Source organism: Diorhabda sublineata, chromosome 5, assembly GCF_026230105.1.
Source record: "Diorhabda sublineata isolate icDioSubl1.1 chromosome 5, icDioSubl1.1, whole genome shotgun sequence".
In the NCBI taxonomy this organism is placed as follows: domain Eukaryota; kingdom Metazoa; phylum Arthropoda; class Insecta; order Coleoptera; family Chrysomelidae; genus Diorhabda; species Diorhabda sublineata.
In genome coordinates this window covers 24726522-24742367 of record NC_079478.1, presented here as the reverse complement: position 1 = coordinate 24742367, position 15846 = coordinate 24726522, and the positions used below count along the sequence as shown (strand labels likewise).

Below are 15846 nucleotides of genomic sequence, written 5' to 3'. Positions count from 1 at the left end.
AGCAACTGTCAGGTTATAATTTGCTTTGTGGAAGATTATCCGATTGATGAGTGAATTCTCAGATTGACAACTGTATTTTTCATCATGTGTCAAACAAGAATTGTAGTGTTCAAGTTTGTTTGTGAGCTACGTTTATATCATATTATTTAGAGATTCTGGGAAGTTTGGGGGTAACTGATTTTATATATGGTAAGGGTATGTAAATTGTCAAAATAGTACTGTCAGAACTGGTATTATTATCTTGTCTGATGTCAACGTCACTATTAGATGTAACATATAGAGCTGGTAAAGAATTTTAAGCCTCTGTTCATGGAATATTGGATTATAAATTTGAAGGACTCTATGCTTCAGCTGTTTAATGATGTAACATTAACCTTTTTGAGTAATATGAATATATGGATGATGATTGATACATCTGGCAAAAATGCTTCACTATACTCCTCCACCATATATACCTCAATCTTCCTACTCCTGGGAATTTCCCCGAGGAAATGAAAAGATGAAATGATCAACAAAGAAATGAAATCTAATATGCTCACAATCTTACAAACAGCTTTGAAATTAACATAGCTACAGCAGGCCTTGAGCCGTCTTGACCTTATAATTACAGGGTTTTGTCTTTTTGGCGCACGTGAGATGGGATGATAAATGTGTGTAGTTTGGTTTCTCGGGAGGTTTTAAAGCAAATATTATTATTGGCCGTAGTGGTATTGGAAATAATTGGATGAAGAAGGTGTTTCCAGATTGATGGTAATCTCTGGCTAACGCCCCATGTTTCTAGACAGTTTGGATGTTTCTCTATTCCGTTATCTTCTTGAATAATCCTGCACTTGAAGGAACGGAATGGTGCGATGTTTCATTTCTATTGAAATCAATTGTATGTTCGTTATGGACACTATGTAGTTTCTTCGCTCTTAGGGAAATACGTCGATTTGTTTGACCAATATAGGAACAGGGGCAATCTGAATTTCATCCACTCCATAGATATTTCTTCTTCGGCGGGTTTGATTAGCTGGGAGAGTTTCTGATTGGGTTTGAAGTTTGTGCGAATACCATGTAGTTTGTAGATTTTTAAAATTTTTTCTGATACAACTTCAATATAAGGAATACCTTCAATTGATTCTTTAAATCAATGAAGGAGGGTAGAGAAGTTGGAAACGAAAACTTGTAGATGCTCCTAGAGATTTGTTATAATCATTACTAATCAATTTTTGCTTAAAAAAATTGATTGCAGATGGTAGACTGGATTCGTCAGTCAACGAGGTGGGTCGTGATAAGAGTGTATTAATAACAGAGTGATGATGGGATTGAGCGTTTTTTGATCACTACGTCAAGGAACAGCAGAGATACTTCTTCCTCCACCTTCTTCTGATAGAGTTTATATGCAGATGCAATAGCAAATTATATCCTGATAGGTGTTTTTTAGCCGCACATGTCTTTTATGAAACACATTCTATGAATTTGGAGAGTAATATTTTTTGAAAAATAAAACAAAATTTATTACACAGCAATTCTGAACTAATTGATTCCCAGTCGATAAATATCAATACGAAATATCAACTTGCAAATAACTCTTTCTATGCCGGAGTTCGAGTCACGTAAACTTGTCGGAAATATTATTCAATTTCGACTCAGTAATGTTTAATAATAACTGATATGTTAATATGTTACCTAAAACATGTTAAAAAAATAATATTTTTCTTTCGTTGGTACAATAAAGTCGTTTCGTACTGTTTACTTTTAACGATCATCTTATTCTCAAATAAAATTTTAGAGAGCGGATACTCCAGCTGAAATTTTTGCTTTTCGTTGAGCTTTCAAAATATAACTGATTCAAATACGCAGCAATACGAGATGAAAAATTCTTGTTCAAAGTAAAGCATATTTTATACGGTCATACTCAAATTACTTTTCTGTTGCCACACTTTACCCGACCAACTTTGACATAATGTACCCAAGGAAAGCTCAAATTATATTTTTTAATTCACTTATATTGAATTTTCTTTTCAGATCTTCGATTGCATTTCATCATCTCATTCCTTATTTTTAACTTGCTTGTTTGATTGAAAAGGGCAATGATTGATTACGAGATTTATTCTGCTCCTAAATCAACTCGATTGTACAACGTCTACTACTTACAGATTCGCGGAAACGATTAATGAATATTTCATGTTATTAAGAAGGTTGCCCTTTAGTTCTATAATTATTCCAATAATTGTTTGAATATTTCTATAATATTTCACTCGAAATAATTTCCAGCAAATAAACAGAACCAAAAAATTTTGAACTAATTTCGTAAAGTTTGTGCTATATATTTTGTCAAGTTATTTCTATTAAATGTTCGAAAAATGAAAGTAATGATTTGGGTGATTGGTTGGAACTATTGAATGCTCTGTTGTATCAATAATTTTTTTGCCACTTGAACAGAGAAAAGGAAGGTATTTTTTTTGTTTTTGCGGATGAGATTGATGAGTGTAGGCCTCGGTGTTGGTTATGTATTAGAGGGCATCAATCAGTTGAAGGTATTGAGCATTACATGAAGTCTGCATTTTCGAAGTTGTACGGATGAACTCTATTAATTATTTCAATAAAACTGGTAACAGGTGTTATGTCTTGTATGAAACAAATATATGTAGAGAATATGGGACAGGCCAGTATTCTTTAGAAGTTGATCGAAAAATAAATTCATGTAGATGTTATCTGTAACAAGCAGTAACCACTAACTTCTATTTTAAGATTATGATAAAGACGGGTTTTTTTACTACAAGAAAATGATAGTTAAAATCACTTCTAACGAATGGTTCTGCAAAAACAGAGAGATAACTAATTTTCAAAATATTTGTGAAACATTCTATTGTTTTATGGTATACCCTCCAGCACATGGTAAAATCAGCACAGCCATATAACATGGAAATGGAATTGTGCTCGAAGGCCGAAATCTGCTGTAGCTCAGCTGTAGCTGGTCGAAAAAAACGTTCGTATATAGTCAGTCCCGAATACAATTCAATATGTCATTTGAGATTAATTTTTTTGTTGAAATTTGTTCGTTTTTCAGTGAATATTCATGATAAATTTAAACAAAAATTCTGGAAATTGAAAATCAATGTGCATGCCAAATATTGATTTTAGATCCTTCTTTGTTTTCTTTCCAATTGCTTTTGAAACAGTTATACCAAATCTTCTACAAAATTTGGTTTTTAAAATGAGATAATCTTGCAATTTCCATGATATATCTGCAATGACACATACAATTGTTACACTGCTTTAGTTCGTTTAGCTGTGGTTCAATTCTAGATATTTCCAAATGGCAAATATCAAAAAGCTTCGCAGAATAAAAAATATATCTTTGAATACATGTGAATATGATAGAGTTCTTATCATTGTTTGAATTAAATTTGTTCAAATAATCACTATCACTCAAATAGTTAAGGCTTTGTGATTTTGATTGAGGTATGAGGAAAGCTAATAGACGAAAATTCGGCATTTACGTTCTCTAAAACTTATTCATAAGATCTTTTTCTCGGTCTCCTTCATGTGAAAGGGCAAATAGAATACTTGATATGCCATAGTAATGGAAGTCACTGGCACTATATCACAAAAATAATAGTAAATAGAACCGTGCGGTACTGTATTGTTAACATAACTTTTCAAAAGTTTGATATTGTCACCACTTACGGAAATCCTTCTGACTACGCCAATCTCGTTTTACACTGTTTGAATAGTTAACAATCTTTTGAAATATTAAATCATGACAAAGCTTATTAATATGGCAGGTGAGCAAAGAGTTCATTTTCATTCCATTACAATTGAAAATTTCTAAGTGTATAAGCAGTGCTAGTAACTGGAATCTCATTGAAAACAATTATAATTATATCACACATTTGGAATCTCAATGATATGTCGCAAATTTTGGACATCTAGTATATCAGACAACAGTTTTATTGGAATTGCTGTAACCGTTGATAATATTCACAAAGAACACAATTTTCATTGTTACCACTACACCAATAATCACAATCTCACTATCTCACGCGCGTTTCTACAACCAAGTTATCGTCTTCTGATAGCAAAGCTTAGCTCATTGAACTGCGCGATACTAAGTATAATGCTGATATAGTGGTAGCAGTGAACAGTATGCTCAGATAATAACGAGATAAATACTTCCAATTCATTGTTAAAATACCTTAATTTATATATCATGACAAATTAATCCAAACTTGTGTCTATGAATCATCAGAAACAAAGGAATACTGAGGTTCGAAGTACTAATTTGAGCCATGGAGAAGATAATATAAGAAAAATAAGGATTAATCAATTTTTTAGTCAGAGATTCCTTCTAAATGCTTGTGGTGCTTTCTATGCTCAATATAATTATTTTAATTGGTTCAAATTTAGTTTAGATAGATAGAAATTCCAAAAAACATATTCTTATCACTAAGGTGAACAATTATAGTCATTACTTCTACTATTTTAGTTCCGTTTCGGGGTTTTGGAATTTTTGATAATGATAAGCTAATTTTTCTACTTCTTTCTGCTTTTAAATTTACTAATTTGTGGGAACTTCTGATAACTGTTTTAAATCAAAAATATTTTAATTCAACCTCAGATAATACTGATCATAATTTTTACACTCAAACTATACCAACACTCACAATTACACTGTCGGACATGCATTTCCATAACCTTCAGTCTTTGAAGATGATAACTTGATTATCGGAACGCAAGTCAGACAGTGTAATTGTGAGTGTTTGTGTAGTCGTAGTGTGAACAATGTGTTTAGTATGATTATCACCAGCGCTTTCAAAAATTCTAACCTGAAATGATTACAAAAGATATAAGATGAACTAAGAAATTTCAGTACTGTCATGGTACAAAATAATAAAAGGCTGATGATATGTGTAGATTACTTTTCAAAAAACTGAAAATGCATACTGAAGTCGGAATGGAACTGATTCCTAAGATAGAACTTTAGAACTTGATAAGGTCAAGATGAGAGAGAGCAGTAATCGTTAAATAATAAAGAAGAACACATTTGATATAAAATAACTTTGGAATGTGGAAGAGGAAATATTTACTCTAATTTTTCACCTATTATTAAGCTGTCAATATTCCACCAAAATTCGAAAATTACTTGGGTTACAGGCCATAAATCACTGTGATATACAGAAAGATGTACGCAAAGACTTGGAAAAGGAAAGCAAGCAAAGTACTTGACTAACTATTATTAAACAATAATATTCAATTGAAAACTATACAGAAATATCATGTATTGAACCCTTCGTAATGCTCTTATCTACATATTCAACGATTAGATTAACAGAAAAAAATGTGTGCCATGAAAAACATTTTTTATATATTCATCTTGAACTCGTATCAACAAAAAACATGCTGGTGTTATCAATTTGAACATGATCGAAGAAGATTGAATAAATGCAACATTCTGATCGAATTATGAAATATTATCAAACATCCTTTTTGTACAAGTTGAACCATCTTATATTGAATTTTTATATTTCATTCTGATGTATATCGATAGAAACGTCAAATTGAATATTTAGAAATCATCAAGATGTGTAGTGACGGTTGCGATTAAAAAATATCTGAATTATCTAGAATCTCAATGAATCATAGGGCTTGGGATAGTATGAATGCTCAAACACCATCAGAGTATTTGAGAGATAATTATTATTGATGACTATCTTCGGTGGATCAGTGACTATAAGTTTGGTTTCATTCTCTCAAATTTCTGAAATTATTTCGGAGAATCCACATTTTTGCTCAAAAAGTCGAGGGGACACAAGTGAAATTAAAAAAAAAAGGGCCTGTGACCTACAGTTACAGTATTAGTAATGAGACTGGAAAAACAAACGATGTTGCTCAATCATTTCTAAAAGAAAAATTCATATTTTGATTTGATAAGATAAATTATGAAAAAGTTGGAATGAACGAGGAGTGAGTATTTTTAATTGGCATCACGAATTTAATTCGTTATTGTGAGTCATCACATTGAAGGATTCAACACATTACTCTTCACATATTCCCATACAATTATATTCAATAAGTTAATTTTTGGTGATCTTGTTGGCTATTTTCACCTATACATTGATTTGGGAATAATGCGTTGAGGTACTACCGTATTGCTTTTTTTTTGCTGGAACCTTCTTATGTTCCCTTGAATGTAAAGGGGAGCGAACCAAGGTATGAGTATACTTAAATTGGGTTATAATTTCTAAGTATTCCCAAGTAATTTTAGTCATTCAATGAAAGGGAGACCAATTATACAATGTGTTTACATATAAAAACGTTTTTACAAGATAAAGTCTTATAAAATAGAATTATAACTTGAAATCTTTGATTTATTAAAAAATATTTTTTATTGCTAAATTTTTTCCCAAAAACCAATAGCTGCAGAGAAAAAAAAACACCAATATTTATAATGTATTTGAAAAATTGAGTGAAAAAGGTATCTGAAATATATGATTCATAATAACTGTTGTAACCAAACATCTCTAGCCAAAATACATGAACGTAACTTACGTGTCATGAAGGGCCTCCCATGTTCAAAAATCACAAGGATTTAACTTTGGAGATCCAGAAGGCCAATGCTGGGGCTCTATTCAACCAATCCAACGGTTAGGATATGTTGCTTAGCATTCCGACTGAAGTGTATTGGAGCACCATCGTACATGAATCTCATGATTTTTCAGATATTGAGTGCGATGTTTTCAAATAATTCAGGAGAATCATTCTTGACAAAACTTGTGTAACAAATTCCATCTATTAGTTGAGGCAGAAAATGTTATCTCCTACAATACAATACCAATCCATACGTTCACTGATATAGATTATGTTGTTAATTTTTTAATTAAATTGAAATAGGTATAACAAACTCTATTAGAGAAAAACCAAGATTTTAAGTTATAATTTTATTCCATGATTCTACATCTTCAAAAAGTTTTGCTATAAAATAAAGTGAGGGTTGCTAATTTCATTTTCGAGTGTAACAGGCACATTGAAAAAATAGTCCTTTGCGTGTGAATTTCAAATTTATACCATTGCTGAAATTTTAGAAACAAAATAAAAACTCAATTTTAGTCATCTTTTAAAGGTGGTATCTAGGAAAGCGGTGGGCTGGGGAAATTTTGCTTCTTAATTCCACACGAACAATCACCTCCTGAATTTCGTTACATGAATTTAGAAACAGCCAGTATAATTTCTGATGAGTTGCTTCCAAAAATTGAGCATCGTGTTTTATTCTGTAGCAAGGGAAATCCTCGTGGACACCAGCGCCAATGTCGGGTAGTGTCGGAATTTTATCGACATAAGCCCCCCTCTTCTTCCGCTCTGCATTTTGCAATGATATCCGCTCTTCGATTGCTTCGTTGCGAAGCTGTCTTTCGTTGCGTCTAGTTCCTACTCTCTCTCTCTCTCTCTCTCTCTTGGATTTTTATTATAGCCCGTATTGCTTCATAAATGTACTCCCAGAACTCTGATTCTAACAAGCATTCCATCCATGTTGGCAATATCGAAACCTCTTCCAAATTTCTAGGTATATAAATTTCTCACTTCTTCCCATCTGAAACAATGGATAAGCGTTTGCTTGGAGTAGTCTTCCTCACTACAGTAGCTGCAGATCTCTGACCCAGACCGAAACTTCGATAAAAGGATTGGTTAGGTGGGTTCATCGGCCATATTTTCCATTGTCTCATATCACTTGCCATTTTTGAATGAGTTCTATTCTCCTTCTGCAGTCGTGTCAGGTGTCAGCTTTCTTTCTGGGACTGAAATTATGGTCAAATACAATATAAAAAATTTGTATAAATGTATAAAATAATAAAATTTCTTTGATTTTCAGTGGTTTTGGATAATAGTAATGCTTGTCTGAATTTTCAAACCCATAGAGTTCAAAATTCAATATTCAAATTGACATTGATAGAAATATTGATTAATTGGAATATTGATTCTGGTTACTATAGGAACTTCATTTTCAATTGTTTAGATTATGAATGACGTTGAATTTATATAGGTTAGATAAGGATGAGTTGTAGTGATGGTGAATGATGTTCACCCATGAAATTTATATATATATATATATATATATATATATATATATATATATATATATATATATATATTAAAAGAATAATGTCCCCTAATTGGATGATATATGTAGATGCTTTTTCAAAAGATGTACTCTCAAAAAATATGAGAGCTTCATTTCATAGAGGAAAGACGCATCTCTGTTCATTCCACCATTATTCGGATTGAAACAAAAATTCTTACAAAATGCCAACTTAAATTTGAAGACTGAAACGTTTCAAACACACTGACACAGCGAAAACTGTTTAATGTATATTTAATGGTTTCCATTTGAAAAAAACTTTATTCTGGTTTTTGCTTATCCACTTATTATAGAGATCTAGGTGAGAAATAAGTTCTTTGCATAAAATAAAAGTCTTAAATATTGTGGAGAGTTTTGGGGACCAGATAAATAAATTTTATTAATCTCAACTTCAGTGTGCATAGTAGCTTGAATAATGAATTTCTTTGAATGTTCAGTACTGGAACTCTGATGGAAATAAATGGTGGAATGGGGGAGTTTTTATTAAATAATATAAAGGATTTTGTTTATTAGGTCACAAATTTTCAGCGGATTATCTTTATAAATCTATTTGTAACAAAAATAATATTTCAAATCAGTTTTTGTACTACTCAATGTTTGAATCCACCATACTTATTTGCTGCTGAAGATTTGGTTCCCTCGTTCCAAAAAGTGATAGAGTCGGGCCTGTAAAACCAAATGACAGATAGCAAATTTCGAGTTCGATATAGGGCTTCAAAATTAAATTAGAAAATTCAAATAGATCTCGATATATCAGAGTTGCCATCCACTTAAATCCGTTAGTCTTTCGAGACGTATATTTGTTCAGTTAAATGTCTCTTTTGGTAGATGTAATGCTAGGAACACATTTTCCCGAAGATCTGTCCCATCTATTTGTACAGAGATATTTTCCAAATTATCCGAGAAATATTGTTTGATTTAGGATTTTACAGTATAGAATTATTCACCAAAAAATAAACGGTGTATGAAATTAAGTTACGAGAAATGGGTAATAATTCGGGAACTAGAAAAATAAACAAACGAGTTGAATGGAGACTATTGTGAAGGTGGATTGTGAAATTTCAAGTAAAATTTTGTGAATACCTTTTTGATGAAATCGACTTGATTCTCTAATATTTGAGTACACGATATTTATGTTGGAACATATTCCATTATTATTTCTATATCTGTAGTTCTAACATAATAGAATAAAAGATATTTCTGTGCTCTGCGCTCATTGCTCAATAAGTCAGTTAGAGTGACTTTACTTTTCATTACATTTTCAATACGTATTATCATTATATCTTATAAAAAGTAATCAAACTTGTTATATATACACTTGTAGCAACTGCAGCAGATATAATTATTATTACAGTTTCTCAGTCACTCAATGATTTATTTTGTGAAAAAACGTTTAGCAGAAGAAACAAGATTCAAAAATTAATATCATACATACTCCAGAGAAAGAAATACATGAAATTGGAAGGAAAAATGAACCTCTGACAGATTTTCGTTAAATTGGTCGCAAAAAGACTGTTAATAGAGAAGATGATACAGATATTCCTGAAGCTATATCCAATAAAATCTACAATCAACATATGAGGACGGATTGATGAAATTGTGACACTTCAGAGGTTAAAAATACTTTGACTACGATGATTATATTGTTAATTTATTCCATGATTTTGATGTTATCTGTCAAACTTATCAATCCAACCTATAGATTATTTGCAATACTCATATGGAAAACAACTGTTTTTATATTTGGAATATACAACGAATATCCAAAATACCTGGAGTAATTGCTTCTGTTGGAATTACTTTTATGGAAAAATTCAGTATATACAGTTAGAACAAGTTCATGAGTTTTAATTTTCTCTTCAGTCTCTTGAGGCTATAACTTTTTTATCTAAACGTGTTAGTGTAGTGGTAGCCTTTAGTTGAAAATATCATAAATTGAATAACAAGCATCGATATTGTGTAAACAAATAATAAATTTATTTTATCATGTTTCAATTAATGTGCTCAATGCAAAATGGTTGAATTGGTATCTGATCTGTAATGATAGTTATGACGATTGACAATTTCCTTGTTATAGAAGATACCTTAATGTGAAAAAAAAACAATATAAAGTTACTGAGTTTCATAGGGATTTTGTCTTTTTTGTCTTTCAAAACTCTTCCTACTTACTTCAGGTAGGTCTGTTATTTTCCTTGTACCAAGATATGGCTTCAGAACGGTCACCAGCATCGCTTTGTCTTTCACTGGATTTCCAATATGCCGTTTCCATGAAGTAGAGATTCTGCTTATCTTTATTTTGAAATTAATTTTACACCAAAGTTAATCGTGCAGTTAATTTCTGAATTTTGCTTTCAAATGAAGTATCAACATATAAACTGGGGTGGAAAGGAACATACGACAGTTGTGGACATAGGATCGAATATTCTACATTGAAATGAAAATTACTCATTCTAAAATTCCTGTTCAGATTAGAGGAACTGCTAATTTCAAGCAAATTATTAATCTACCTTCAAGTTTTTTCAACGCACAACTGATTTTTTTGAGGTCTCAGATTATATAATTTGATCAAATATTGAGCCAAAGCTATTGATTAATGGTAATTTTTAATGATATTTCGTGTTATCTTTTACAATTGTCTTGGTTTTGTTCTAATCAGAATTATTCAAAGTGGTTAAACAAGACGGAATAAATAGACTTATTGAACATGTGATATATATCAATTATCCATTTAGCAATATATATTTAGCAAAATATATAATTACGTTAATATCCGAATCTTTGTGTCGAATAGGGTATATATATATATATATATATATATATATATATATATATATATATATATATATATATATATATATATATATATATATATATATATATATATATATATATATATATATATATATATATATATATATATAATACTGATGAATTTTTTTGTATACATTGATGGATGGCCATGTAATACTGTAGATATTTTCTCTTAATGTGATTGATAAGGATAAAACTCCAATATATTGTGTATCGAAGTTCAATGATACGAACATGTTTTATTTCCTTTTGTGACAAGGAAAGTGCATAATTGGAAAAAAGTTAATAGATTGATTGACATGTTTATTCCAAAGATAAGTTTTCATATTAAATTGTCCCAGAATCTACATTAAATAGCTGTGATTTCAGGAAAAATTTGATAATTCCTAGGGTAACCAATGCTTTTCTAACCCATACAATTATGTTGCATATTTACATTATATCCTATCAGAACAGATTTTATTATTTTATCCACTCACAACAAATAAGAATTGATTAAATGAGGTTTCAAGAAATATGGATACAATAATTCAAAATACACCACAATATTTCGCTAGCACAGCATCAATTGGAAGAGTGTTCTCTATTTAAATGAAAAGTTATTGACAAAAGACCGAAACCAAACAAAACACATATGAAGGTCGAGTTTTCGCAATTCAAGGTGAGTTATACAATATCACAAGTAAATAGATGTTTGACCTGAAAATTTAACTTAACCGGGAGATTGATCAGCATAAAGAACCAATTACATGACCAGCTCGATGTGCGCGTCCGCGTCCGGGTTTACCAAAAATTGATATCATTTATAACTAGAACCTAAAGCAACAGAAAATTCAATAAGTGATATGATAAAAGATGCCAAATCGTGAATCCTATACAAGAACCTCACACGGCGTGAGTTGGTGGACAAGAGATGCCGCAAGTAAGTGCTGATTAACTCGCTATTCGTCAATGAAAGTGAGCAAAGGCACGTGGCTTTTGAGCAATTTTTACGAGATTGTTAGTTTCATCCTCTACTTCAATAATTTAAGTTTTTGATATCATTCTTTCTAAGTGGAGATATAAAATTTCCTTCGGATTTTGATTCCTATAAATATTTCCACCTGCGTTATCATGTGTTATTGACCACGTCATAGGTCGTCTTCATATTAAAATAAATTAATAAAACTATTCCTGGCTTATGGCACTTGTATTTATGTACTGATATTTTTACCTCTCTCATAATATTATTCATTGTTACAGGTTTTCAGCCCAGGTCCTTGCCAATTAGTTCGCAATCCTCTAGCGCAGTGTCAATTTAGCGGCTCCACGTTGTCGGTCAACGGTGAACTTCAGCAACAAGCCGCAGCTTTCACTCGTAACAGACAACCATCAATGGGCATCGAAACCGACATGGTTAGCGAATTCGATCCAAGTAGTTCTGATTCGGGTGTGGTTGCTCAATGTGCCGCTATTAAACCACTCAAGCTGAGACTTTGTAAACCGATATTTGGTCGTAATAAACATCATACGTCACGTAGCAGAAACGAAGAAAAACCTCCCAAATCACCCACAAGTGAACAAGCTTTAGTGGAATACGTAGTACCGCGTGTTAACAAACCTAAAGATCCCGAACGGGAAAAAAGACGATTAGCGCGGCAGAAAGAAAAAAGGGCAACTCTAATTTTGGGGTTGATTATGGGTTCCTTCATAGCTTGTTGGCTACCGTTCTTTTTTATGTACATATTGAGGCTAGCTTATCCTTTCCCGCAGATTGCTTTCTCTACTGCCTTTTGGCTAGGTAAGTATCCGTCAATTTAAAGTTGTTTGAGAATATGCGATATAACAGTACATACTATTTAATGTATATCTTTAAATGGAATGCTGAATAATATGTTGAGAATTTGAATTGTCTACTCCTTCGACATAACTATAATATGTCAAACACGTAATGTGGAATTTCCCATTAAATCACATTATGAATCTTGATTGTGTATACTGAAATTTGATCTTATAGATAAGAATTGAATTTTTTTTGTTTTTAGGTTACATGAATTCGGCACTGAATCCAGTCATATATACAATTTTCAATAAGGATTTCCGAAGAGCATTCAGGAGGATATTATTTAAGTGATGTATGTCCTATGTGTGCTGCTATAAGTGCGTTGGTAATAAAATCCGTACCGCGCAATTTCGCAGCGCACCTAGCGCCTTATATCGACATTGAACCTATTTGACAATCCTTGTCTCCTACTCACAACTAGCTTTAATTCAGTTTAGTTTTTAACTTACATCGTTATTAGTAGAAAATATTTCAGTAACATTACATGACACAATTGAAGTTATTGGGTGTTGTATTTCCCGTTTACCTGAATTATTTGAAAGACAATATTCACTATTAAAGTAATAAATATTCCTCGCTTTTATGTTGAGGGCAAGAAAGTGTCATATTTTTTTCCATACAATCGCATTTCTGGTACCGCAAATATGTTTGAAAAATCTGAAAATTACCCATACCACACGTTCTTAAAGTTACCGTGACTGTACCAGATTCCATCTTAATATGTATCTTTCAACTAGACCCTAAAAATGTCTTTCCATAATCCCGATTTTTCCGATTTATCATTATCAGCTATCGCCTCAAGAGACAGTGAGGAATTCGTATTTAAAGGCAGTACTTGGAAATCTATTATACCCAAGATCCAAAGAGCATTCTCAGCTAATCAAGTATCTAAATGCATTTTGAAATATCAATGGAAATCGAAAGCCATAATATATGAATATTAATAAATCTCCCATGACTACATCGATTTTAGACGGGATAAGCCACAAATACGACTTGGTGTTTATTTCTTTTTATTACAACTTATACAATTCCTCAAATTTATGGTTAACAATTAAATTAACTGCACTTTCGTAGCAGCCAGAAAAATGCTTCTTCATAAGTTGAACTAATTATATTATTATTAATGCCAATTTAAATAGAAGCTTTTGTTCCATCAACATTTAATGTTAAATTATTCTCTAAACCCCTTTAAAATTTATATATAAAGTAAATATTTTATTCCAAACGAACGACACAATGAGATGGGAGGATTGTATATGCAGATAAAATTAAAATGAATTCGAAGATGAAATATTTTCTGCTGATAGTATTTGACAAAATATTACTCGCAAGCACCTTAAAATTGGGACGTACTGTAAGTAAAAATAAATAATGTATAAATGGCGAATAATTTATTAATATATTCCATCACCTGTGAGTTTCTAAATTTTTGTTTATAATTCTTATGTTAGCTCAAAATTGGTTGAAACTATGAAAGTTGAATAAATAAGTAAAGTAGAATGACGATAAAAATTGAAATCCCAAATCTATTTACAATCAAGAACTGTAATTGTGATTGTGATAAATACAAAAAAACAAATACTTCGTGTATATTAAGTATTCTAAAAGTTATACATTTATTGTATATTTAAGATGGATTATGTCCATCCATGCATGATAATGAAAATTTGTTAATATCACATTAGATTTTTGTTGACCCTCGAACTCGAACATGAATTATTTCCAGGTATTGTACACGATTATAGAAAGTTCCGTTTAATCAAATTTGAATTATGTATATTTTTCAAGAAAAGTGTGATAGTCATGTTCGAATAATATGTACATTCATCATCTTTTCAAATAAATTTGCTTGTGATGTAAAAAATAGTGGACTCCATATTTCTCTGTTCTGAACAATTACTGGTTTCAAGCTTATAATTGGCTACATGACGTTGCAAGAAAATTTGGTATAAAAGTTATTTATCATATAGAACGGGGAAAACATTTACCATTTCAATGAAGTAGATGCTACCGTGAATGGCTTGGCGACAACCTAATGGTAGATAGAAATGTCTTTTTACAATAATCAACATATCAGGTGTTGTCGTCGTAAGCATTATTTCTTCTGTAAAATCACCTAAAACAAGTTGAGTTCTATATATAATATGCTTCACGTATCCTACTAATAATTTCAGATCATGAAATTGTGCTGGCCATTATATCGATCCTTGCCCCCGAGATATTGCCGGATATTGGTTTAGCAATAAAATTTTGATTCATCTTGCTTGTATATAATACTGTTCTCCAGTTTCCTTCGTTATGATATACATTTTCAAAAAGTATTTTTCTTGATAAAAAGGCGGAAATTGAAACGAAACCATAGTATATCAATTTTTCGAGCCATATATGTATATCTTCAATTGTTACTTACGTTTAGAATGATAAAGAAAAACCGTTATTATGAATTGAGTTCCAATTATGCAAATGCTGCTACTTAGCATGAGAATTGTGATATCATATTATTCATATCTTACATTTTTATCCTAACACCAGTATAAATTTGAAAATGCATGGTATATTTCCTTGATCCTATAGATCGTCAACACTTCTAAAACTTTTTAAAAATGCAGCCATATATAGCTAGCTCCTGCTATATATAATGGAAGGCGTATACGGGAATATAGTACTTGCAATCGTTCACAAGTTCACAAGTTGGATGACCAACATAAATAAGTTATTTCGTGATATTGCTTCTCTCTTAATACGATGATCTTCCTAAAACTTCCGTATAACGGTAACTCGATGGCTTCAAATCAGAATGTAAATAACCGTTACTTGGAAGATCAGCTCCACGTATTCTTGATAATATGCCTGATGGTCAGAACCAGTTTCTAGATACTGATCTCAAGCTTCTTCATTTTCTTCAAACCAAACATTTATGTCGATACTAGCATGTACATAAATAAATTATTCCTTTCTGTCCCGTTCTTCACGCTCCTGTTTAGTCTATCGCCACCTGTTTCCGCAGTACTCTAGGCTCTTGGGGGAGCCACCCACATTTACCATGGGTCGTCCAAGCCTACGTCTTACTGATGTGTTCCCAAAACTT

General features: G+C 31.6%; 1 protein-coding gene across 1 annotated transcript in view; it reads left to right on the top strand.

Annotated features, from left to right (window-relative positions):
* The window catches only part of LOC130444186 (alpha-2C adrenergic receptor), an 877544-nt gene extending 863207 nt beyond the window's left edge, over positions 1 to 14337 (top strand). The window contains exons 6-7 of the mRNA XM_056779234.1: positions 12176 to 12713; positions 12958 to 14337. Coding sequence (XP_056635212.1) covers positions 12176 to 12713; positions 12958 to 13046 — 627 coding nt within the window. The 3' untranslated portion in view covers positions 13047 to 14337. The remainder of the gene's footprint in view (positions 1 to 12175; positions 12714 to 12957) is intronic.
* Positions 14338 to 15846: the final 1509 nt, after the last annotated feature.